This window comes from Charadrius vociferus, unplaced genomic scaffold, assembly GCF_000708025.1.
Source record: "Charadrius vociferus isolate BGI_N301 unplaced genomic scaffold, ASM70802v2 scaffold512, whole genome shotgun sequence".
Lineage (NCBI taxonomy): Eukaryota > Metazoa > Chordata > Aves > Charadriiformes > Charadriidae > Charadrius > Charadrius vociferus.
Window position 1 is genome coordinate 548,105 of NW_009647050.1, and position 23,306 is coordinate 571,410.

General features: G+C 35.5%; 1 protein-coding gene across 1 annotated transcript in view; it reads left to right on the top strand.

Annotated features, from left to right (window-relative positions):
- SLMAP (sarcolemma associated protein) overlaps window positions 1–23,306 on the top strand; it is an 83,475-nt gene that overhangs the window by 38,137 nt on the left and 22,032 nt on the right. The window contains exons 3-12 of the mRNA XM_009895739.1: window positions 2,078–2,150; window positions 3,527–3,563; window positions 5,154–5,216; window positions 6,812–6,907; window positions 7,180–7,251; window positions 8,047–8,187; window positions 9,859–9,996; window positions 11,016–11,184; window positions 16,238–16,300; window positions 22,104–22,160. Coding sequence (XP_009894041.1) covers window positions 2,078–2,150; window positions 3,527–3,563; window positions 5,154–5,216; window positions 6,812–6,907; window positions 7,180–7,251; window positions 8,047–8,187; window positions 9,859–9,996; window positions 11,016–11,184; window positions 16,238–16,300; window positions 22,104–22,160 — 909 coding nt within the window. The remainder of the gene's footprint in view (window positions 1–2,077; window positions 2,151–3,526; window positions 3,564–5,153; window positions 5,217–6,811; window positions 6,908–7,179; window positions 7,252–8,046; window positions 8,188–9,858; window positions 9,997–11,015; window positions 11,185–16,237; window positions 16,301–22,103; window positions 22,161–23,306) is intronic.

The following is a 23,306-nucleotide window of genomic DNA, read 5'->3' on the forward strand; positions in this document are numbered from 1 at the left end:
GGGGCGGCCCCCGGCAGCGCTCCGCGACCCCCGCGCCCGGCAGGTGAGTGCGTGGCGTGTCGCCTGGGCGGTGGGGACAGGAGGAGGGGAGCATGCCTCGGTCTGAGAAGACTTTTCTCAGTCCTTTTTGACAACCGGAGGTTTATTTATTGCTTTTTTTTTATTCCTCCAAAAGGACAATATAGACTTGAATTTAAACAATTACTGCTATCCCGTCCAGTCATCTTCATGATATTGTTTTATATGTTGCTTTACCTTTCCCTTAGGCTTGCTCATTATTCTTTCAGTTATAATGAACTGATATCTAAAGGACAGAATGTGGGGTGGGGTGGTTTTTTTTTCTTCTTAGTTTTATTTTGTGAAAGTATTAAAAAGCCTGGTACCTTTTCACCATCACTGTCTATTTGAGACTCTGTTAAATCCCGTTTACCTCCTAATTTTTCTACACAAATAAAGCTTATGCTGCTTTTAGGAGATTTATTTATTTTTTTCAGTCTGAATATTGATAGAAAAACTTCAAAATTATATAATGTCACAGCAGAGCCACTAGAGATATGACCAAAAGGTAAAGCTGCCTGTTGGTCTTTAATTTCAGATACTTAAATATTTCCTTCTTGAAATTGCTAATTTTCTCTTTATGCCTTAAAGGAAAGGTTCTTCGTTATGAAAGCTGTGTGAGTATTACATACTGCAGCTAATAGTACTAACAGATTTTTAAAATGTTTTTGCGAGAACAGATTTGTGAATTCTGGGGACCTAAGTCTAAAGCCAAAAAAGACCCCAGAACTCATGGATTAATCTGTTCTGAGAATAAGGTCCTGTCTGTTCTTCCCTGGCATGTAAATTTAATCCTTTACCAGGTCATCTTGAAAAAACAAGGTATTGTAGCCAAGGGGATACTTCTCCAAAGCAGTAGCTTTTAGCACTGAATAAAGGTTAAGAACAACTCTGTTCAGTTGGATCATTTCTCCTGTATTTTTAGATTCTATTGAGGTAGCTTCCTCAAAGACCTGTCTCCTTTCCCTGGAGTACTACCGATGTCCTAAAACACCCATTGCCCTTTTTTTTTCAGAGCCAGAATAACTGTTTTGCTGATATTAATAACCATGAAAGTAGAGCAGCTAGTTGGCTTTGTACGTTGGTAGGTGACCATATACTTATTTGTCTGTAGCTTGTGGTAGTGTTTTGGGAACAACATCTATCTTTCCATGTAACTGGGAAAATTTTTTTACTTCCCAAATCGTAAAACCAGACAAGAAAAAAAAAAAAAACCCGATGTAATTTGACTGTTTGCAATGTCATTGAAAATGGTATCAGTAACATTTTTGGGAAATGTGAAGAGGTGTTGAAGTTGATGTAAGAATCAGATATTGCATTTCGTTCTCTTATTCCTTAAGGTCTTTCTTGAGCTCAAAGAATCTTGAATTTAGTCCTGGAGAAGCGAGCTTTTTCCTTCTGAAACGAGAGGCTGCTTGCCTAGGGCTGTGCGTTACATGGGTACAGGCATACCCAAATAGAGATGGATTGTGATGCTGCGCAGAGCGTTCAAGAGGATGAACTTCTCCGTGGTTCCTATGCTCTTCCTCTGCATTCCCTTTTTGGTCCTTGTATTTGTAAATAACAATTACTTGGCAAGTCCCAGATGTTGAAGGGAATGTCTGGCGACACAAATTGGATGTGTTACCTTTAAGTCTCTAGATATGCTCATAAGAATCTTGTCAAAATGCTGGTTCCTTATTTTGTTTGTACTTCTGCATTCGTGTTACCTAGGACTGGTAAGGTGCACTCCTTTTTCCTTGTTTTATAACCTGAACATAGAGATAAGTTTTTGGTTTGGTGTTTTTCTTTTTTTTGTTTTTTTGTTTTTTTTTTTTTAACTTGCTGCAGTAAAGACATCTTGCAGGCGTTACTGCATATGGAAGACCCAGGCACTGGTGCTTGAAGACATTCATGCCTCTTCTTGTTTACCTGCCTCACAGTGTCTTATGGCAGTTCGCTTGGTTACTATAGCATTAATCGTTGAACTTATAATTAAATAGTAGCAAATCATGATGACTTAGTATTTGTTTCTTTTCAGTTACCCATGGATGTATAGTCTCCACAATCAAACTGTTTCTTCCAGATGGAATGGAAGCTCGATTGCGATCAGAGTAAGGATAAGTATCTATTCATGTGTAGCAAAATTAAACTACTGCATAATGAAGGTTTGATGGATATTATATTTCAAATCAACGTAGGAACAGTTTCGTTTCCTGTGATTGTGCAAAGAAGAAAAATGAAAGCATGGTTCTTTTGCAGGCATTATGGAAAAGAAATCTTATTTGCTTGTTGCTTTTAGAAATTAAGACAACTGCGAAAGAATAAAGAAGTTCTATAAAAGAATAGAAGAGTTCTTATCAAGTTGGGCTTTTCTGGCTGTGGTTTGGCATACTGGAATGGGTGTTATAAACAGGAATATAGGACCAAAAAAAAAGAAAATAAGCATTTTCCTACCCTCTTTTTTGTTTGGGATTACTATTTTCGCTCATTTAAATGCACATAGGATCTACCACAGTGAGGATAATGGTGTGTCTGTGTGTGTCTGGATGTGCACATAACACTGTTTATATGCCACAGATAAGTAGTACAGTAACGTGTCCTCATGGTGCAGTTATTTGATGTCACGATGAAAGAAAGCTTTGCCTGACATGAGGAGAAAAAAACCCCAAAATGTTGACGGAATAATGTTTAGAAACTCAGATGAATATTGAGAGGGTTTTCTGTATATATATGCACGTTTTGGAGAAAAATTCAAAAAGGAGTAGAAACAAAAAATGTAAATGTTTTGTTTGCAGTAATTGAGTGCCAGTTACAAATGACATCATTTTAATCATCTTTCATCCTCAGCAATTGTATGGTTTTGATTGTTTATTTAAAGATTCTTTTATTGTTAGTATCCAGAAATATTTGCATGAAGCTTTAGGGTGTCTTTGCTTCTGGGAAGATAAGTCAAAATAAATTATTATGGGAAATTTTCCATGTAATTGCATGTCCTAATAAGAAATAGTAGAAATGCATGGTATTAAGTTTTTAGTTCTGATGAGAATGTGCAAGTATAACATTTGCTGTAGTGAAAGTGTACAAAATTCTGTAAGCTACCGAATATTGTTTCACTGTGTGTTGACTTTTAAACAGTAGTATACCCACTGTTTTTTCATATCTATTATTTTGTGCATGTAAATTGGTTTAAATCTTAATAAATCAGCTTTTAAAAAAAAATCCGATGTTATGTAACTACTGAAATAAAAGTTGGTAAAGAGAGTTTTTAGAATATACTTTAGATTTATAATTTGAAAATAGTTCTGTAACTTTGAAAACAATGCTCAGCATAGTATTAACTGGGTTTGCATGTTTGTATATTAACTCTTCATTTTTATCTGAAGAATAAACTTAAAAATACAAAGCATCGTGATTAAGTTCAGGTATCTTCTAGATTTTTGAACTGCTATTCTGCACTTTGTGTTTACTTTTAATTTTTTTTTTTTAGTGTTATCCATGCTCCATTACCAAGTCCTGTTGACAAGGTAATTCAGTAATTTGCTGTTTTCTGCCTTATTCAACCACATGCTGTTTTCTGACTTGTTATAAAGATGGAGAAATAGTGAAGTCCAGTTACACTGGAGACATTTTCCACTGCCTATTTCTACCTAGTTTAATATTTTGAGTGACATTTAAGGTAGAGAAGGTAATGCAGTATCGCAGTGTATATTTTAAGGTAGCTTGACTTCTTACAGCGTGGCATCTGAAACGTGGCTTAGAAAAAAACCCCACTGATGTTAACATGGTTAAATTTCCAGGTACAGGTTGACTGATGAACAGGTCTTGGGTATTGCATAGTTTGATACTTGACCTGTTCAGTGGGACCCAAGACTAGCTTAGATTTGGTGTTTGGATGAGGTCTGTTGTCCTTGTATCTTGTTTTTTATGGAGGAAAAGCTGCGTTGCACAGGCTGGGAAGTGCTCTGGCATGTTCCAAAAGCAGATTGAGACCAAACCTCTCTGCTCCTCTTGTTACAGGTACAGCCAGAGTCACTCCCTGTAGAGTCATGGAGTCAGTAATGTCTAATGTAATTTTTAAACTCAATTTTGAGGATGTGGGGGACTTGTAGAAAAGCTGTCAATAGATACACTCCTGAGACAAGTGATCAGGAATTGATTGTCTTTCTAGCCTCTAAAAAGAAGGGTTAACTTAGGTTCAAATCAGAGTTTTAAACATGAACAAATTTTTCAGAAACTAAGGAAACTTATTTGTGAAGTCAGCAGCCTGAGGATTTCATAGACTTTGCATTTAAGTTGAGGTTTCAAAACAGTGTATGTACCTTGAATCCAGGGCAAGGCAGAAATTCTGAGGTGGGACTGTGGGGAAAAACAGCTTCAAAATTATGTCAGTGTAGGAAGAGCCTACAAGAATCAGTAAACACATTTGCCACCCCGCCAAGTCCAGACAGTTTCTGGGACTGGAGAAAGAATAAAGTAAGACTTACCAAAACCCAGGCTTTAAGCCTGGCAGAGGCGGTGGCACGACAGAGTAGAACTTCTTTAGTTGCACGTGAATAGAAATCAAGTAAGATAATGGTGCTAATATGCAGCAAGAACAGTTATGATTAGAGATATTATAGGTATTCCCCAAATCTGAAACAGATACTTATAAAGGGAAATGATGAAGATGACGGCTAGTAAGTCAACAGAAAATGTGTGATGAAATGGAGGGGGAGGCGGGGGAATGATGACATTAAATTGGAATATAAGAGACTTTATTTGCAATTCTGGAAACCCCTGATTTCTGTTTGTCCCTGGGTTAAATGGCTTTGCCTTTGTGCACCTTGGGGTTTTTTTTGTCAGTTTAATCTCGACTGAAACAAAAGCCTGAAACTCTTTGGTGTGTTGGTGGTTCAAGAACTTGTAAAGACATTAACACAGTCCAGAGTTGGGAAGTTCTATGATTAAAAAAAGAAAGAATAAATAGTAGCAGAACAATAAATGACTGAAAATGCCAGTTGTTAGCTCATGTTAAGTTTATTTTCATGATTAGATTTAAACGATGAATTTTGCATTGCTTGAGTTTAATGAAAAATCCAAAACCATTTTGATTCTTAAATTCTTTTATTTTTCAGGTTGCTGCTAACACTCCCAGCATGTATTCTCAGGAATTGTTTCAGCTTTCACAGTATCTACAGGTAACTCTTCTCTTGACAGCATTAGGTTGGCTAAATATTTAATCTTTGTTCAAAACACAGATCTTATGCTCTGTATATCTTTATTTGGCTGGAATTCTGTAAACTGGAACACGATAAGCATTTGACTACCTTTTTCTGTAGTGAAATAATGTAAAACGTTAATGCCCAGAGAGGTGGCAGATGCCCCATCCCTGGAAACATTCAAGGTCAGGTTGGACGGGGGTCTGAGCAACTTGATCTAGTTGAAGATGTCCCTGCTTATTGCAGGGAGGTTGGACTAGATGACCTTTAAAGGTCCCTTCCAACCCAAACTGTTCTGTGATTCTGTGTTGTAATTGACCATGGTATAGACCTATGTAAACTTCTGGGGTTTTGCATGAGCAGTATGAACCATGACTTTTATAAAAGAAATGTGAAAGCTCCCTGTTTCATAGAAGGCTCTCTGAACGCTATATACCTGTTTTTCCTGGCCTTTCTCCTATCCTACCTCATTGTCCCCCATTTCCTTTTGCTCCCAATATTTTAAGCATCATCCCCTGCGGTGAATGTGCTGTGTATACGTATAAAACTTTTGATAGGACAAAAGAAGGGCAAACCAAGAGGTCGTTTCATGTGTCCAGAACTAGTTTGTTTCTGTGAATATAATTTCTTAGTATGACTATTTCTGTCCCTGTTATTATTGGAGAGTATAAAGGGGGGGCAGTGCTGGCAGCACTTCTTCATTGGCATCACCAGCCTTTATGTGCCTGCTCCTGTGTCATTTTTAAAAGATGTGTTTTTCCCTAAGATGTCATGTCACAAAAGGGTTAGACTGCAAAATGGCAGCATGCTGAAGTGTGGGCTAATATATATAAATAATCTCTTTAGAAAGGATCATAAAATCAGCCTGCTGGAAAAAACGTGAAAATGTTCTTCCTGGTAACTTCTGTGTAGCTTTAATTTATGTATAGTTCTACTGACTGATTTTGCCTGTTTGTTCGCATCAATGATGAGGCTTTTGAGATGGATACTAACGTTATATGTATTTGCTGACATAGCAGGAAGCAGCTCAGGCAGATGCTCTTTCTTGGGAGGCCAAATACATACTCGCTCAGCAATCTGTTCATTCTCTGTATCCTGGAATTGTTAACGAAGATGCTCTTCTGTCTTACTGTCGTAAAACAAAAATTGAACAAAAATAGTAGTTCTTGCTTGGCATTTTTCTTTTGTGACCTGATTTGAGGGCCCCATTACATGGGAGCTGCCAAGCCGCCTTTTGGTGTTTCCAGTTTTGTTACTCAAATTATTGAAAAAAAAGTCCAAGTGTGTTTAAGTCTTGGAAATAATAACTTGTTACTATGTACATGCATGTGCATCATATGCATGGAAAACAAAGGGATTTAGGAACCCGAGATTATAGGATAACATTTCTTGATTAAAATAGCCAAGTAAATGTGTGGATGGATAAAATGAGATGGTCTTATTATAGTTTTGAATATGTGACAATGTTTGCTACTCAGACTTCCTTTTTTTCTTGTATTTTGGTGTCTCTTACGTTGCTTCTGTTTTTCTGAGTTGTTCTAGCTGAACTGACTGGTGCTCTGCTCTCTTCACAGGAAGCCTTACATCGGGAACAAATGTTGGAACAGAAGCTGGCAACCCTTCAGCGACTACTTGCTGTCACGCAAGAGGCTTCAGATACTAGTTGGCAGGTATCTGCAGGCATCCTTTTCCTTTATGGACTGAAATATGCAGAAGTATTTTAGCTATTAATTTACAAACAATGGGGAAAAAGCAGCAAAAAGCTTATGGCAATTCTCTTAAACTGCAAAAGATAATGTTTAATAAATTTAGTGGTCATGTACCAGTTTGAAATAACTGTTAGTAGTAAATACTCCAACAAAATTGAAGTCTTTCAAGCAGAACACTACTGGAACTATGTGAAGCATGTGTTAATACTAAGGTGATACTTCTTTTCTGCTAGGCTTTAATAGATGAAGACAGGCTGCTATCAAGATTAGAGGTTATGGGAAATCAGTTACAGGCATGTTCAAAGGTAAGTAGTTCACTTAAAGTTGAATGCTGGGAATGCTGAAAGATAGCTCTTTGGAAATGTTTCGAAATTAGGTAGTTGTAGGAAAGCAGTTGGAACTCTGGACCAGATCTGGTCCGTATTTCATGGAATCATTTTAAGTCTAGATAAACTGCTATTTTTCAGCATTTTTTTAGCATGAACTGATTTCTTTTGTATATGCGTATAAACATGTATGTACTGAAATGCAGAGAAGGAATTTCTGTTATCAGTGAGAAGAAACCATTCAGTCCCGTTTCCTATGGAAGTTTCTTTCCAAACAGGGATTTGAAAAAAGGCATTATCAATGAGCTGTCTGATATTCAGAGACAGAGTTACAAGTATGGCCTGGCCACTTGTGTCTGCCTTAAATTTTTATTTTTATTTTATTTTTAATTCCTCTCAACTACCTATGTTATAAAAACTTTTTTTGCAGGTCCTGATTGAGGTCTTGTAGATGGGACCTCGTAGGTTTCTGGCTTGTCAAATTGTAGGTCTCTTAGTCTTGACATGGTCTTAGCAGTGTTCAAAAACCCCTTATAGTTATTCTGTAATCACAGCTGATGTGTGCTGCCATACATACACTTCAAAAAATAATTGGGTTACACCCATGTCAAGAATCTGTGATCAGTGATTTTTCCACAACGTATTCCCAGCTATCAGAAATTGCTAAACATTTTGGAATAGAACAGATATTATCACGATCTAATATATTTAATCAGCAAAATACTAATTTATTTTGTATCTTTGTATCTGAATTATCTTATCTTACATGTGCAGAATCAAACAGAAGACAGTATACGAAAAGAGCTTATAGCATTACAAGAAGACAAACACAACTATGAGACAACAGCCAAAGAGTCCCTGAGGCGGGTTCTTCAGGAGAAAATTGAAGTGGTCAGAAAACTGTCTGAAGTCGAGGTACTGAAGTTTCGTGCCTAGTCTTCTGGAAAAGCTGAAATAGTTATAACTGCTGCTACTTAGATCCCTGTTTAGTTGCCTGTAATACACCAGTGTTTGTTGTATTGTGGCACTTGCAGTATATTTAGTAGTAGAGTCTATATTTCTCCTATTGGACAATACTTAGATTGTTAAACAGTTAATGAGAAACTGTGCTTTAAACTCTTCCTTCTTTTCCTGCCAGATTCCAAAATTCATAAAGCTGCCTTAGAGAAGTTAGTATACGTAGGAAATACGTGAGGGGAAAACGACATACATACATTAGAAAAAATGCTGTTAGACCTTGTCTAAACTATAAAATTTGTGGAAACATAAGCTTAACCACTCATACAAATTACACTTAAGAATGAACTTTTTAGATTATGTGTTTGTTGTATGCTTTCTTCAAGTAAGATTTCTGTCCCTATAATATCATTCCTGTCTCATTACTGTCTTTTGCTTGATTTTCTCCTTCTGTTATCATTATTTGCTACGTTCCCTTAGGTCAAGAAATATCATAAAACTTAAAATTAAGTGCTCAAAGTGTCTATCCTCTTCATGCTTTATAGAGAATGCAATGTGTATAGTGCTGTAATAAATAACCTTATGAGATTTCAGTTAAATACACCTTTTTATATCGTAATAGCTCTTGACAGGTTTGTTAATGGTTGGAGTTTTATGTTTACTTCTAGCTTTCTTCGATTTTCCAATCCTATACTAAGAGAAGAATCTTCTGACTTATACTTTTTCTTCTTTACTTTGACTATTGCGGCAGAAATACTAATTTAACTTTAGTAAGAGATTTGCTTGAGTGCTTCGTGCCACATACTTTTCTCTCCACACAGAAGAATCACTGGCTCCTGGTTCAAAGTTGTCCTTTTAATAATTATTATACAATGTAGTTTTGAATGCACTTTTATTTAAAGGTGTTTTGGTCTGTTACGATGGTGAAGAACTAAGTCAGAGCTTGTTACAAAAAAACCCAACAAACAACCGTATGAATGAAGAAACAAATCTTGTGCTGTGAGGATGAAACTCTATACACCATTTAGTTGTGCTGTTGTCACCAGCTGATGCAAAATTCTGGAGTGTTCTTTGCCTCCTGAAGACCCAGGTGTCTCCTGAGTAAGGGGACCTTAGCTTAGGTGCATTTCCACATTATGGAGTTCAGAAAAAGATTTAGAACACTTCCTGGGAGCCATTTTGCTTACATAACGTGTTACATCATCTTTTGCTGGGTGAAAGGTATGATGAAATCTATTGATTACGTTGGATCACAAAATATTACAAAACTTTCACTGTTAATCATAAACCAGAAGAGAATAGGGGAGATGGATCACACATTTCAGTTCTTTATTCCTGGAAGTCACAATTAATTGTATAACCTGCTGTGGGTTGTTTTTTTTTTTTTACACATGCATGAAACTAATATGTTTTTTGCATATCTGTTCTTTAAGTAGAACATTACAAAGATTTGCACAGATAGCATTTTTGCCAGGACTTGAGCTGTTTGTTTAGCCTTAATTTAGGAACAAATGCAGTTAAATATGATTAGTTACATATACTGTTTGGAAAAGATAGAACAACTTCAGTGTTTGGTAGATTATTAGGTTGTGTTTTTTTTATTTATTGCATAATAATTCTATCTTACAGCGGAGTTTAAGTAATACAGAAGATGAATGTACTCACCTGAAAGAAATGAATGAGCGGACTCAGGAAGAATTAAGAGAATTAGCAAATAAATACAACGGAGCTGTAAATGAAATTAAAGATCTTTCCGACAAACTAAAGGTAATGACAGAACGTCATCTGACTTACGATGATACAATAATGCATGGAACAAATAAAATGTAATTTCTAATGTAGCAATCAAAGGTTAAGAAACTTTTTAAAAAACAGGTGAATGAAAGTAGAGATGCACATCCATGTTTTCCATATTCTTTTGGATTACATTTAATGTAATTGAAAATCAGTTAAGTAAATTGCTAACAGGTTTCCTTTTTGTTCACTTTGAATGTTACCATAAATGTCAAAGTATATTGATATTTAAAGGTCCCTTATGCTGGAGAACAAAGTAATCACAGTAAGATAAAGCCTGTTCCCAAAGAGTCTGCAGTCTAGATAAGTGGAAGATGTTGACAGTGAAGGTACCTGTGTTGTCTTTGTAGACCTGAGACAGTTGTTGCATTTGTCTTGGATAAATACTGGAATTGGAATTTAGGTTCTTTGAGTCCTAGTTCAGCACCTCAGACAGAAGATTTTTCTTTCCAAATTAAAATATTAAATTTCTGGTTAATGCCATTGGTTTCCCAGTTATGAGTTAATCACTGATGATGATGAGTATGAACAGAAGCATCAAAATTGAAACTTATTACCTAGCTTTGAGGGAGGAGTCTTTGAAACTTACTATCATGAAATCCAGCAAGGAAAAAGATGTGGCTTTCAATGGAGTTAGTCTGTGCAATGTACATTCAGTTCAGAAGGACTCTTGGGTTTTGATTTATTTGAGGTGCGGGGAGACTTCAGATGTTTCGTAGTTCTTGGGCCCTGGTACTGTTCCTGTAAAACTTAGGTTCCTCAGACAAAGTTAGTTAAGAAATTTTGAGATTCTTTCTCTCTGTTACTGTGCTGGAAGTGAAATTTATAGAAAAATAACAGTAGAAAAATTTTGCATTGTTTCAATTTTCTTTATCTGACTAGCAAAGAAAGTTACTTACGGACGTTTAGTTATACAAAAATGAAGGAAACCTGTGCCTTTACAGGTTAATTTTGATTTGTTTGGGGATTTTTTTTAACTTTTTTTTGAGCAGGTAGCAGAAGGAAGACAAGAAGAAATCCAACAGAAAGGGCTGGCTGAGAAAAAAGAATTGCAGCATAAAATAGACGAAATGGAAGAGAGAGAGCAAGAGCTTCAAGCAAAAATAGAAGCTTTGCAGGCTGATAATGACTTCACAAATGAGCGGCTAACTGCTTTACAAGGTTAGTCACTAGTGGGGAAGAAACTTTGATTATTTGTTTTTCTTTTAATCTGTGAAATATCTTTTTCTTGGACTTCTGTTTACAGTACGGTTAGAACATCTTCAAGAGAAAACTCTTAAAGAACACAACAGCTTAGGTAGGTGTGATCAGTTTTTTGTTTCAAGCTGGTTTCCAGATTTTATGTTCGATTACTTTTATTATAACGACCTTGTAGTTTAGGGGTCTGGCAAAAGAATAATGTTTTACAGTTACCCCAGTAGTGCATTCTTCTTGGGATCACTTAACACTGAAAGACATGTGGCCACAGCAGAATGCCGGTAGAGGGCACTGCTGTTGTGAGTCTTCAGGCTTCTGGGTCATTGCTCAATTTAGAACTCTGCACCCCCTCAGCTCCAAGATTTTGAAGGTTTTTGTATACATATATAAAAAAGGATTTTCTACATATATATGTATATGTAATAGGCGGTAATTCTTTGGATGATAGGAACCTCTAATACATTTGAACAAATGGGAACATGATCTGTAATGCAGGAAACACATTAAATTTTGTTTGATTAGATTAGATACTTAGGAGGAGGAGGACATTTGAAAAGCCAGATGCATTTCACAACACTGTATGTATAAAGAAACAAAACCCAAAATGTTTTGCTTGGTTCCAGAAATAATACCCTTTCTTAATCCTAGGCATACAAGTTGATGACTTCATACCTAAAATTAATGGGAGCACAGAGAAAGGTAGTGTATCTTCAGGCTACCTTTTGTCTTACAGTTGATGTTTAAAGTTGAACAAATTCAAAATGTTCTCGAAAATTCTACTTTGAGTAATACTTTCTTAAAAAATGAAATAGAATTTGTCTAGTCCTCTGACCATCATTTTTTTTGCTTAGACTTTCAGTCTAGGTATTTTTAGAATGTTTTATAAAACGTAATGAGCCAACTTGGAAGTCGTCTTTTTTTTTTGGCATGTTTTTGGGCTCTCACTGGAATCAGTAGGAGTCTACCAAATGATGTCAGGTTTGTGATACAAGAAAGTGGAAAACTCATTGACTTTTTTCCTCTTAATTTTATTTTCCCTTGCAACACAGACACATACCGTTTTTGTATTAAATTGGGCATGGTAAGTAAAGTCAGCAAAACATATTTTTTTTTCTAACTGTAACATATGAAAAATGTGAGGACATGAAATTCATAAATAGTGGAAACTAACTTTTTAAAACTCAAGGATGTCTTTATGTAAAATAGGAATGAATACAGATTGAACAAATTGATGGGGTTTTTTAAAGACCAATTACTTAAAGCTAAGTGTTTTAACTAATGTGTCTCAACATTCCCTTGATGTACTTTGAATAAAATTGTCTCATAAGACTTTGCCCAATATCACGTACAGCAAAGATTATTCCAGATAGAATTCTAAGTTCACTAAATTGTTCCATTGGCTAAGATATATTTGTCCTCTTATGTTAATTTTAAATTTTACCTTGGTGTAGCTTTCTTCAGCATTTGCTGTGTCTTGCTAGATAGTGAAAGCTCTGAGGAACGGTGGTAGTATTAGTTGGAAGGTTGGGGCACTTGCATAGAGAACTTGTGGTTTTAACTAATATTCACAGTGTTTAAGGATTACTGTATATATTTTTGAAACAATTTTAGAACTCTCTATGCTCTAATTCTTAGCTTTTTACCTTTTTTTTTTATTATAAATGAAGAGCTTCTTAACTAGGGAGACTAATAGCAAAATAAAAAGTTAATCATGGCAAAACCTCATGTCTATTTCTTACTTGAGGCAGGAGGAGAGCTCTGTTAAACACTGACAGGAACTGTACAATAACCTCCCCTTAATCTAAGTACTAGTTATCCCTTAATATCGTAGCATTTTAGGCACTTAGCTAAGATGCACGCTGATATTAGCAGGCAGCAGACTTCATGTCTGTTCCCAGTTCTCTGGATTGCCATACTTTGGTTTCAGGTAGATTGATTCATCTAGTTGATGCATACTTTTCAGTTGGTAATACTCTTAACGCTTGATAGAATGGTTAAGAAATAAATTTGCTTTTAATTTTTTAAAATCATCCACCCCAGAAAATAGTTAGATTCTTCACAAAACAAATATGAGGTACTTCATTCTAATCATGTTAACTGTAAAAAGACTTTGAAAGTTACGTTGTTGGAGGTTATTAGAAAAACGGGCAATACTGTGAACAACAGTAGCCTAGAGCTAAATTGAAACATTTAGTAAAAGCTTTCAAGGTTTGAGTGCAAATACATAATTGTTTTAGAGAAATAATTGATAACATCTCACTAAATAGGATTTTTTTTTAACAAATGCTTTTTTGTTTGTTTTAAAATTGTTGGCAGGTGTTTCTTGTTAATTTTTTAAATACTGCTACCTTTTATCAGTCTGAGTTTAAAAATTGTCTGAAACATTATTTCAAATTTGAATTCATTGATATGTCATGATAACAAATATCATTGTATCACTGATACTCACTTTTTTGTCAAAGTTGAAGCAATCCCCTTTTGACTTATTTTGGATTACATAAGAGTCAAAGTGTCATCTGGGTGGAAGCATGAAAATATAGATTCCTCCATCCTCTGAGTAACAGTAGAACTTGTGCTTAAAGCTGGGAGTTTTAGGAAGCTGTCTGAATTTCTTTTTCTTTAGGAATATAGACAACATATAACTGCTCATTCAAGTTGTCTTTCTGTATGTTTATACATTCTATCACCTTTTTCTGTCATGCATCCACCAAGCAATTTTGTTATTCTATATTTTAGCGTAGTTTTCCATGTTTTCCATTATTCTGCCTGTTGTACCACATTCTTCTGCATCTCTGCTATACCTGGTCCATCCACATTCCTCTGGCGTTTTAGAGCTTGCTGGCCTGTGTTCTCTTCATGACAGTCTGTGCCTTTCTGTATCTTCCTGTCCTTTATCTAGCCCTCATATAGGGACAGATGGGCAGTAATTTTCTCTGCCAGATTTTGGACTTTGTACTCTTAAAAGCAGCAGGAGGCAGTAACTGCTTTTTTGCTGAGTCGTCTTGCATTATTTTCGAAGAGCTAAGAATTCAGGGGTTATGGTGTAGATTCAGCAACACTGGCAGTGAAGGAGGTTGTAAATATTTTGCGTAAGGGAAGGACTTCACAGTTGAAGGCAGAAATCAGAAATACAAAGTTTTGGGGTTTGTGGTAAATAGCCTGTAAAGGAATTTTAAAAAGTCTCCTCTATCTGTATGCAAAGGTACACATACCCTACCTCCCCCGCCCCCAGAGAGGCAAATGGCGGTAAAGCCGTAGAAAATCAATATGCGTTTTAAGATTCCTTTTGCCTCTTTGTCTCTCAGAACCTCAGGTCAAGTCCTCTAGGCATGGGTGTAGGTGTACTACCTAGCTGTTGCAAGAATAAGAATTTTACATTACTTCTATGCGTGGATGTCCATTCCGTTAAAAGAGCTCTACTCTGAGTAGAGGAACTAAGAATTTATGTTATAGTCTCTCTAGACTCTTTTTATAACAAAGTGTATTAAGATGATGATGGTTAGGCATTCATTTTCTCTCATTCACTTATGGAAATTCTATTGCAGAAGAGAGTAACTTGCTTGTACATCAAGCCACGGGTAAAGGTAGTGTACAACTGAGTTATTTCATTGTGGTATGCTTCTCGGTGAGTTGCACCACACCTGGCTTTCATATTTACGTTTTGTGAGCCATATATTATATCAAGAAAGAAAGGAGAAATTTGTATACAGTCACTTAGAGGATGATGTAAAAAGGCAATAAAAAAAAAGTTTAAATATGGAAAACAAACGTTATAGCCATGGTGCCGTCTTTTAAAAGCCCTGTCCTTGTGGGTTAGAAAAAAGTTTACCTTGTAGAGTAACTTTGAAATATAGTAAAGCTTAGTATGACGTATTGGATCTTAAGATCTAAGCTTCTGTTATCAGAAGCTAACGATTGAACAATTTTGTTAGAACGTCACACGTTTTGCTGGTTTGTGTACTAAAGAGCAGCCTTTTCAGATTGCTAGGTTCTTGAGCTCAGGATTTTGGAAGTTCTTTAGAAAGGAAGTGTTAGCACCTTTTTATGTGAAGCGATGCACAGTTCTGATGGATTTGGGAGCCAGACAAGGTCACATTGAAGGACTGGGGTAAACCTGGGTATTGAGCCCAGTTTTCGGATCTCTGCTGTAGAACTGTCCTTTCAAAAACTGTTGTTTCTGTGCAGTGAAACTTTTGTTTAAAATGTAAAAAAAGATACTCAGCAACACTTTTAAAGTAAACGTTTTTCATTTCAAGAGGGTTTGAAGAATAGACATGAAGACTAAAGAAAAACTTACTAAATGCCTTTTTAAAGCTAATTAAAAAATGCTGAAGAATATAGGTTAAATACATGGGGTTTTGTTTCTTCACAGCTTGGATTTGGTATTTGTAATTATCCATGTCTGAGTATGAATTAACAAATGGAAGGAACTAGAGGCATCAGTGCTATGGAGTTGCATGTTTTCAGCAGTGTATAATCTTATGTATTCTAAATGTACTGTGATTTAAATATCACTTATGAGCATTAATCTTTTTGCCAAAAATATGAAGTTGTCAATGGAAATATAGTGGAAGTCATTTGTCGCCACCTAACCTGAAAAAGCAATGCTGCAAATGCCAAATGCAGAATGTTTGGACTTTTAATAATTGGTTCTTTCTAAATTTTGGTTTTATTGAACAATAATTGGTTATAAGTGGTTATTTTTTTTAAATAGCTCCTATTGAGGTAAGGGGCTCTTTGTTATGCTTAAGAACTGCTGTTAGATTTTAGGATTTAAAAGTACCCTTTGAAAATGCAGTTAAAGTACTTCTCATCAGTTCAAAAGAGTAATCTATTTTCTGATATCACTCAGACATCATTTCAATTACATCTTGTCTGTTTGCATATTAACTCAGATTTCAGAACTTCACTGTAAATACACAATTACAAATATTGTTAATATACCTTTCAAATTTTTTGTTGCATCAATTTGAAAATGATAAGAAGATGTAAACTTAAGTGTTTCTTTCTTTACTAGAGCACTTTCTTTCAAAGAGTGGAGGGGACTGCACTTTTATTCATCAGTTCATAGAATGTCAGAGTGAGTACAAGAGTGTTCATCACATTTGCTTTAAAAACAACAGAAAACCCAGAAAAGGTGGATAAAACCCAGAATTTGTCACTACTATTTAATATTTCTATAGCAGCAGTAATTTTCTAAGCATAGAATTGTGGCATTGTGGTATTAAGCAGATGCCTGTTGTAAAGAGGATATCTTTGCTCTTGCAGAGCGATGATCACATTGTCTCTTCTTAGCAGTTAATCCATTATTGTCCTCTGACAATTACCTGGGTGGTAATGTTGCCACATGATGTTTAAAACTGAGTGTAATTTTTCACCTGTTACAAAGTAAGAAGTTGACAGCCTCGCACTGTCAGTTTAAGCAAACATCGCAGGCAGCAGTAGGATGCAGAGATAAGGTAATGATGCTTTTCCTTCATTTCACATATCTATATTTTATCTGATAATTAAAGGTCTTACACATTCTTCAAATTAGTTGTTACAAAGAACATAAAGGAAAACAATACCTTAATTTTTATGTGGAAATCTAAAGAGATTCTTTTAAGAAAAATAGAACATAAATATGCCGTCGCAATCTTTAGAAGGATGTGTTATTCTGGAATGAAAAATGTGTTTTCAAAGCAAATGGCTTGAAAACGAGTAATAAATGAGCGCAGTCTGCATATCTATAATTAAAGAAAAACTTAAGCTTTTAATACTTTTTGCCCACTGAGAGGAAAATACCATTAGGATGGAGAGAAAAGTGCTATTGTACTTCAAAGAAAACTCCTTTGTAGCATAAAGAATTATTTTTTTACTTTAGGTACATAATTTCTGTAAACTCTTAAGTTAAGCAGAGAGAAGTATTTATAAGCAGAAATAAGACAATATCTTTTGACATTATGCCTATTGGACTCTTCCTTACTGAAATTTAAAAAGAAAAAGAAGTGTAACAGACTTGTTTGACTTTACTCCTTGTGATATGGATTGCAGTGCTGTAAACTGAATAACAGGATACTGCTAATATTTGTCAAAGAAAATTTAAACTGTTCATTTGAAAAATGTTTATTTTTAAAAGTGAATGACTGGTACCTGCCTTATGTCAGGCTGAAGTGTAAAATAATTTTAAATTTTGCAAAGATCTTATATGAATCCTCTTTATTCCGTGCATCAAAATGAACTGAAGTTAAACGTTGGAGTAAAAATACTTTTTGTCTAGAGTGAAAATGAAGAGCACACTGAGTGATGTTCAAATACAAATTGGTTGCCTGTTTTCATTGTTTGGATATTTGCTTAACCTATTTTAACTAAACTTGTATTAGTATCACCTCTGCAAACTATGTGTGACCGGTTGTCACTGTTGAGAAGCAAAAGCGACTGTCAGGATCCAGTAGAAGAGTCTAACGTGCAATTGAAGTAGTAATAAGAGAGTAAAATAAAGATGACTTTACTTATGCGTCCCCTTTCTTGAGAGATTGAAAGCTAGATTAAAGACACTGTAAGGCCTTGATTGCATCATTTTTAAAAGAATGAATATGAGTTCTGCATCTTTTGTTGTGATAGTATAAGTTTTTACTATCTAAGCAAGAATGAAAAAGATTCCAGGTCAGCAGCCCGTGTACTTATTTCTGGCCTGAAAGTTTGCCGTTCCCAAACTCAAATGTGTTTAGTCAGGCCCCATAAAATCATGAGGTCAAAAAACTGCAAACTGTGGCATCTGTTACTTGAATTTTGTATGTAAGTGCTGCCCTTGCTCTCTTGTAAGTCCTGCTCTTTGCTCTCTGCAGCAGTGAGGGTTGGGAGGCAAGGAGAATTGTACAACCGTGCAGTTTGTGTAGAAGAGAAAGTTCTGACTTGTGCTGGGACAGCGGGGAAAGTGCGCATCTCCCTAGTTCTGGGGAAGAAGCACTTAAATTGGGAAAGCACAAGCAGAGAAATGAGGAAAAGCAGCTTGAGTCGAGGAAGTGGAGTATGTAAGACAGCCCAAGAAGGAAAATTAGATGATTAAACAATTTATACAAACAGTTGCTACAGAGATATAAGGCAACTGAAAGTACTTAGCAGTTAAGAGTAATCAAGACCTCTCAAGGTTCTAAAGCTACAATTTTTTTGGTGGGGGAGAAAAAACAGGACACGAAAATCTTATTCAAGCTGCATTGCAACTGCTAAACTTGGTTAGCATTGTTTCTAAAATCTGGCTTTAAAGACTTTTTTTCTTTATTTTTATTTTTTAAGCAGAATATGGCTCACGATATCCAGTAACCTGTCCTGATCTATAATGTGAATGTTATGAAATCTTGCTCTGAATGATCTGGGAAGTCTGTTATTTTCTGATCATTACATCCAGTTCACTTGCTGCTCATTTCATAACTTTTTTTTTTTTTTTAGTAAACGCTAGTGAAAACCAGTGACATCAACAGCAAAAGTCATGGTGCTTCTTTGATTAGTACACAATATGAGTTATTACCAAAAATGGTGATGATGTATAGACAAAAGAGAGTGCCCTGCTAGCTTCCTATCTTTTGCTCTAGTCGAACTCTTGTGTACTTATTTTTTCCCTCAGTTTGTGATTTTTGCATTTATTATTTTAAATACAAGTCAATTTTTGCTTTTTTACTTGTTGGGATTTTTTGTGTGTGGTGGGGTTTTTTTTTGTTTGTTTTTGTAATTTATCTGTCTAAAATGGGGTAGTTTTTGGATGGATTGAATGGCTGTTTTCAACTTTTCCATGAATTCATGACCTGCAGATGGCAAGTAAAGTTAAAGCTGCTTAGAGCCACTGTTTTCAGTTGGTTTGAAATTTGTGTGTTCATCGGTTTTCAAAACTGGCCTCCTTCAAAGACTAATTTTATACTAAGGTGTAAATGTATTGGGAATATGTTACTTCAGTAATGACTGTAATGTTAACAGATCTTAACTATTACACATAGTGATCGGCAATCTAAAAGGGAGTTCTTAAATTGAAAAGATAGGAAATGCCTAAAAACCTAAAGGAAAATCGCCTTTGAACTGCATTCATCAGCAAAAAGAAATGTAGACTATCTTAAAGATGAACTGAAAGCTTAACTTCATAGCGGATTGTATCAGTTAAAATTACTATTATTTATGATATGTATTAGTAAGTCTTTTAAGTAGTGACTGGATAGCATGAAAGATAAAAATTATTTGTGCCAGAAATGAGATCTGGGATCCTCACCCTAATTTATATATAGCTGAAAGTGCACATCTTGATTCAGGGAATATGTGGCTTGATTTAAAAAAAAAAAAAAAAAAAAAAAGAAAAAAAGAAAAATCAAATTAAAAAGGTTTTCTGTTTTTACTTTGATTGTTATCTGGATTCTGCCATTTTTAGTGACTAGAGTGGTAACAGAGTGCAGACTAAGATTCTATGTAGTTCAATGGCATCAAAATCCAGTTTTCTGTTTATTATCTAAATATATACAGGCATGACAAAATAAACTATTGTTTGTTGGCTTTGAAGTATACAAATGGCAGCTTAAACACAGCAAATGCTTACTTGTTTTGTAAGTTAGGAGGGATGTCAGGCACCATGTGAAAAGTACTGGCTGTGCCAGCTTTGGGTCACACTGGGCAAGAGGACCTGTGTGTTACCGCTGAAGAAATAGCGTCAAGAAGAATACTGTTATCTACATGTTGAAATTCATAATGAAGGTTAGAAAATAGTAAACCACCATGGAAAAGAAATAAAAAAAATTGTCTACAGTATTGTTTACTCATAGGAATTGAGAATTCTTAAAAGTGTAAAGAGCTGCTGCAGAGGATTCCATTTGGAAAAACATCTGGGTCAAGAAGATTAGATTCTTTGTTTTGTACTATAATTATTCTGGTTTTAACAGTTACTAAATTGTGAAAACTCCAAGATCCTTTAATTCCTAATCCTAAATTTTCTTCTCTAACCTGATTATAGACGCCTGTTTTAAGCTAACAGTGCAGCACAGATGAGGTGTTACCCCATGAGCTCAAGCAGTTGATAGCTACTTTGAGCGGGTGGTTTTTGCGTTCAGCTATTTTTTTCAGAGATATGGGCAGAATTCCTCACCTGCTTTCTTGCTGCCTCCCTCCCCATCCCCCTTCCAGCCTCAGCTTAGTCCTGGAATAATCACATATGAAGACTTTTGTTTAGATTTTTTTTTTTTAATTAAAAAAAAATAAAAATGGAAGGAGGGCTCATGATATCACTCTGTAACTCTTCACTTGTGGCTGCAGTAACCTGATTCCCTCCGCGATGCCTTCCTCCATCTAGGCACAGTGACTCTCTCCAGCTCAGACGAACTCGAGATTGTTCTGAACTTGGATGATGAGTAATCTCCTGCAGTTGCTTGACACCTGAAGCCAATCCTGAAAATCCAGTGTGCCATTCAGTGTATTTCTGAAGCAGTATTTGTAAAATGTTACAGGAATTCAGGCTAGTATTTGTAAATAAAAGGGAGGGAATATCTCTTTTAGACTGGTTTGTCTGGCTGTGGAGGCGGGAAGGGGACAGGACAAGCTTTTGGCCATTGAAACCCTTCTTCAGACCGCAGGTGGTTTTTTGTTTTGTTTTTTTTTTTTTTTTTTGTCTGAAAGCTTATCTACTCTTTAGGATTGAAAAAAGATATCTCTCTGCAAATGTTATGTGCCTCTGTCCTCAAATTGTCATGGTTACAGCAACATGCCATCAGAGGAGCACAGATACTTCTTTATCTTCAGAGCTACTTGAAGCTGGAAATGTTGGCTAAAGCTCACTTTTTTTTTTTTTTAATTAAAAATTTGGAAAGGATTTACTATCATCCGGCTTCCTGTATGTGCTGTTCGCTCAGTCTTCGCTGTGTCTCAGTTCCCTGTGTGCAGCACATGGGGTAACCAGCAAGCTGGGCTACCTGCCTGATGGCCGGCGACCTGGGGAGGCAGAGGCAGCTTCAAGCCGGGTGTTTCAGTGGGTTTAACAGCTTTCAACATTGGCTAAATTGCAAGACCTACTGCGTAGAAATCGATGATGTGATCTGTAAGATATGTGGCCCTCGATAGTTTTGCATGTTGACATCGCTAACTGGTTGTTAAGGAATTTGAAGTAATGAAATCTCTGAAAAATAAGTTAAGAACTGGTTTAATAGTTTTTTTAGTGCCTTTGATTAATGCAAACTTTTTTCCCCTCGGTCTTACTGTTTGTCCTCATGTCCTAGCTGGAGTAGGGATGAAGTTAGCAATCTAGTCTCAAATTCCGTGTTTTAGATTTTTATGCACCTGACATACGTGAATAGACTTCCCTGTTAATGCTGTATGTAAACTCAGTTTCTGTGAACCTGAATGTCATACGTGTACAACTTTTTGGAAGAAAGACTTATTTCTGTGTACCTTTTGTAGGTACTGTTAAAGCAGTTGTGATGTGGAGATGGTTTCTCATTTGCTGTTCTACTGTGGCGTATTTCTAGATTTCTGCTGTATCGGGTGGTTATCTATTTCAGGCAACAAGCTTTTAGAGTTTCTTTTTTGATAACTGTAACTTGAGAAATGTATTAATTATTTAATGTTCCCAGTTAGATTTTAAAAAAGAAAAGTTGATAAAAATTAATTTTCCTAACTTCTCATTAGTGAACCGAACCATTATTAATGTAAGCTAATAAATTGCAGAAGAAATAATTATGCACTTTATCACAAAGTTCCAGTAGGCTTGTGTGCTCTCTTTTTTTATTCCATGCCAGAATAAAGTTTTTGTTCAAGCTTCAGTAGGAAGTAATATTATCAGCTTTTAATTTGGTCATGGAATGTAGTCTACGTAGATGTGTGCAGGGAAAAGCTTGCTTAATTTGAGCTTGGAAAGTAACGCTTATTTTGTTTGGCAGACAAGATCATAGATGAAGGACATCTAACCAAAGTGGAAGAAACAAAGCTTTTGAAAGGTTAGAATTCTGGATTATTTAACTGTTTTTGAAGCATGTTTTTTATGTCACTTCAGTGCATGTTCTGTCTTAAACTAGCAGTTTGAGTTTTGTTGAATACTCACTTCAGGAAAAAAAATCAATAAAGGGGAGGTATCTTGTTCACTGAACTCTGCTCCAAATACTGTTGTAGGCTAAAAAGATTTAAAGGAAATGATTTTTGAAGATTGAGTGTATGAAATCCTAGTCTCAGTTTTGACTGAGTTCTTACCTGAATGTGCATTTTTAAAAAAATTAAAATACAGTAATTTTTGTAAATAGATTTAAATCTTTAGTGCCTGCATAAACTTCAAACAGGTCTTTTGTTTTATTACAGGACTAAATAGAAATAATATTTGGTCTAAAGTTTTAAATAAAAGTGCATTTTAATTTGATTTTTTTTCTAACTTACGGCCTCATAACTTTAAAATGGCTATTAACCTCCTAAATGTACCTTTTCCAACTAAAATATAAATGTTTATCTGTAACTTTTTTCTCTTCTGTATAAAACAAGTAAAATACAAGGAGCTAATTAGAAAAGATTTATCTTGTCAAGGAACAGTCGGCCTTGTCTTGCAGCGCTAAAATCAGGAATGCAACAAAGTCGGCAGATCAATATTTCCTACCTGTCTAATAATGTAAGATCATTTGGACTTGTAGGCTGCCTCCACTTCTGTAGCTTTTTATTAATGTCTAGACATAGTAACTCATTTCTTTACCCTCTTCTGCAAAGTGTTCTTGTACTGAATAAATGTTAGCTTATTAAAAGTTCCGGTATTGTAAAGACTTCTTAATTTATCTTCTCTTACCTTAATGTATGAAATTGCACCTTTAATTTGTTTCTGTACGTGAGTAAGCTATAGACAGCATGCCATATTTGGGAAAAGAATGCATACAATAAGTGTAACGTAACACTTGCATGCCAGTTATCTTGCAAAGCAGTGAGCTATTTTTAGTGTTTGTTAATGTATTCGAACTCCTCAAGTAAGTATGATGTCAACACATTTTAATATACTTCATCATTTTGGCTATATTTATTCAGCTCAGTTTTATTATAGGAAATAGGGACAACTGCTGTGAAATAATATAGTGCAGGAAAGAGTTTTGTGCTTACGAGTCTGGTTCCAG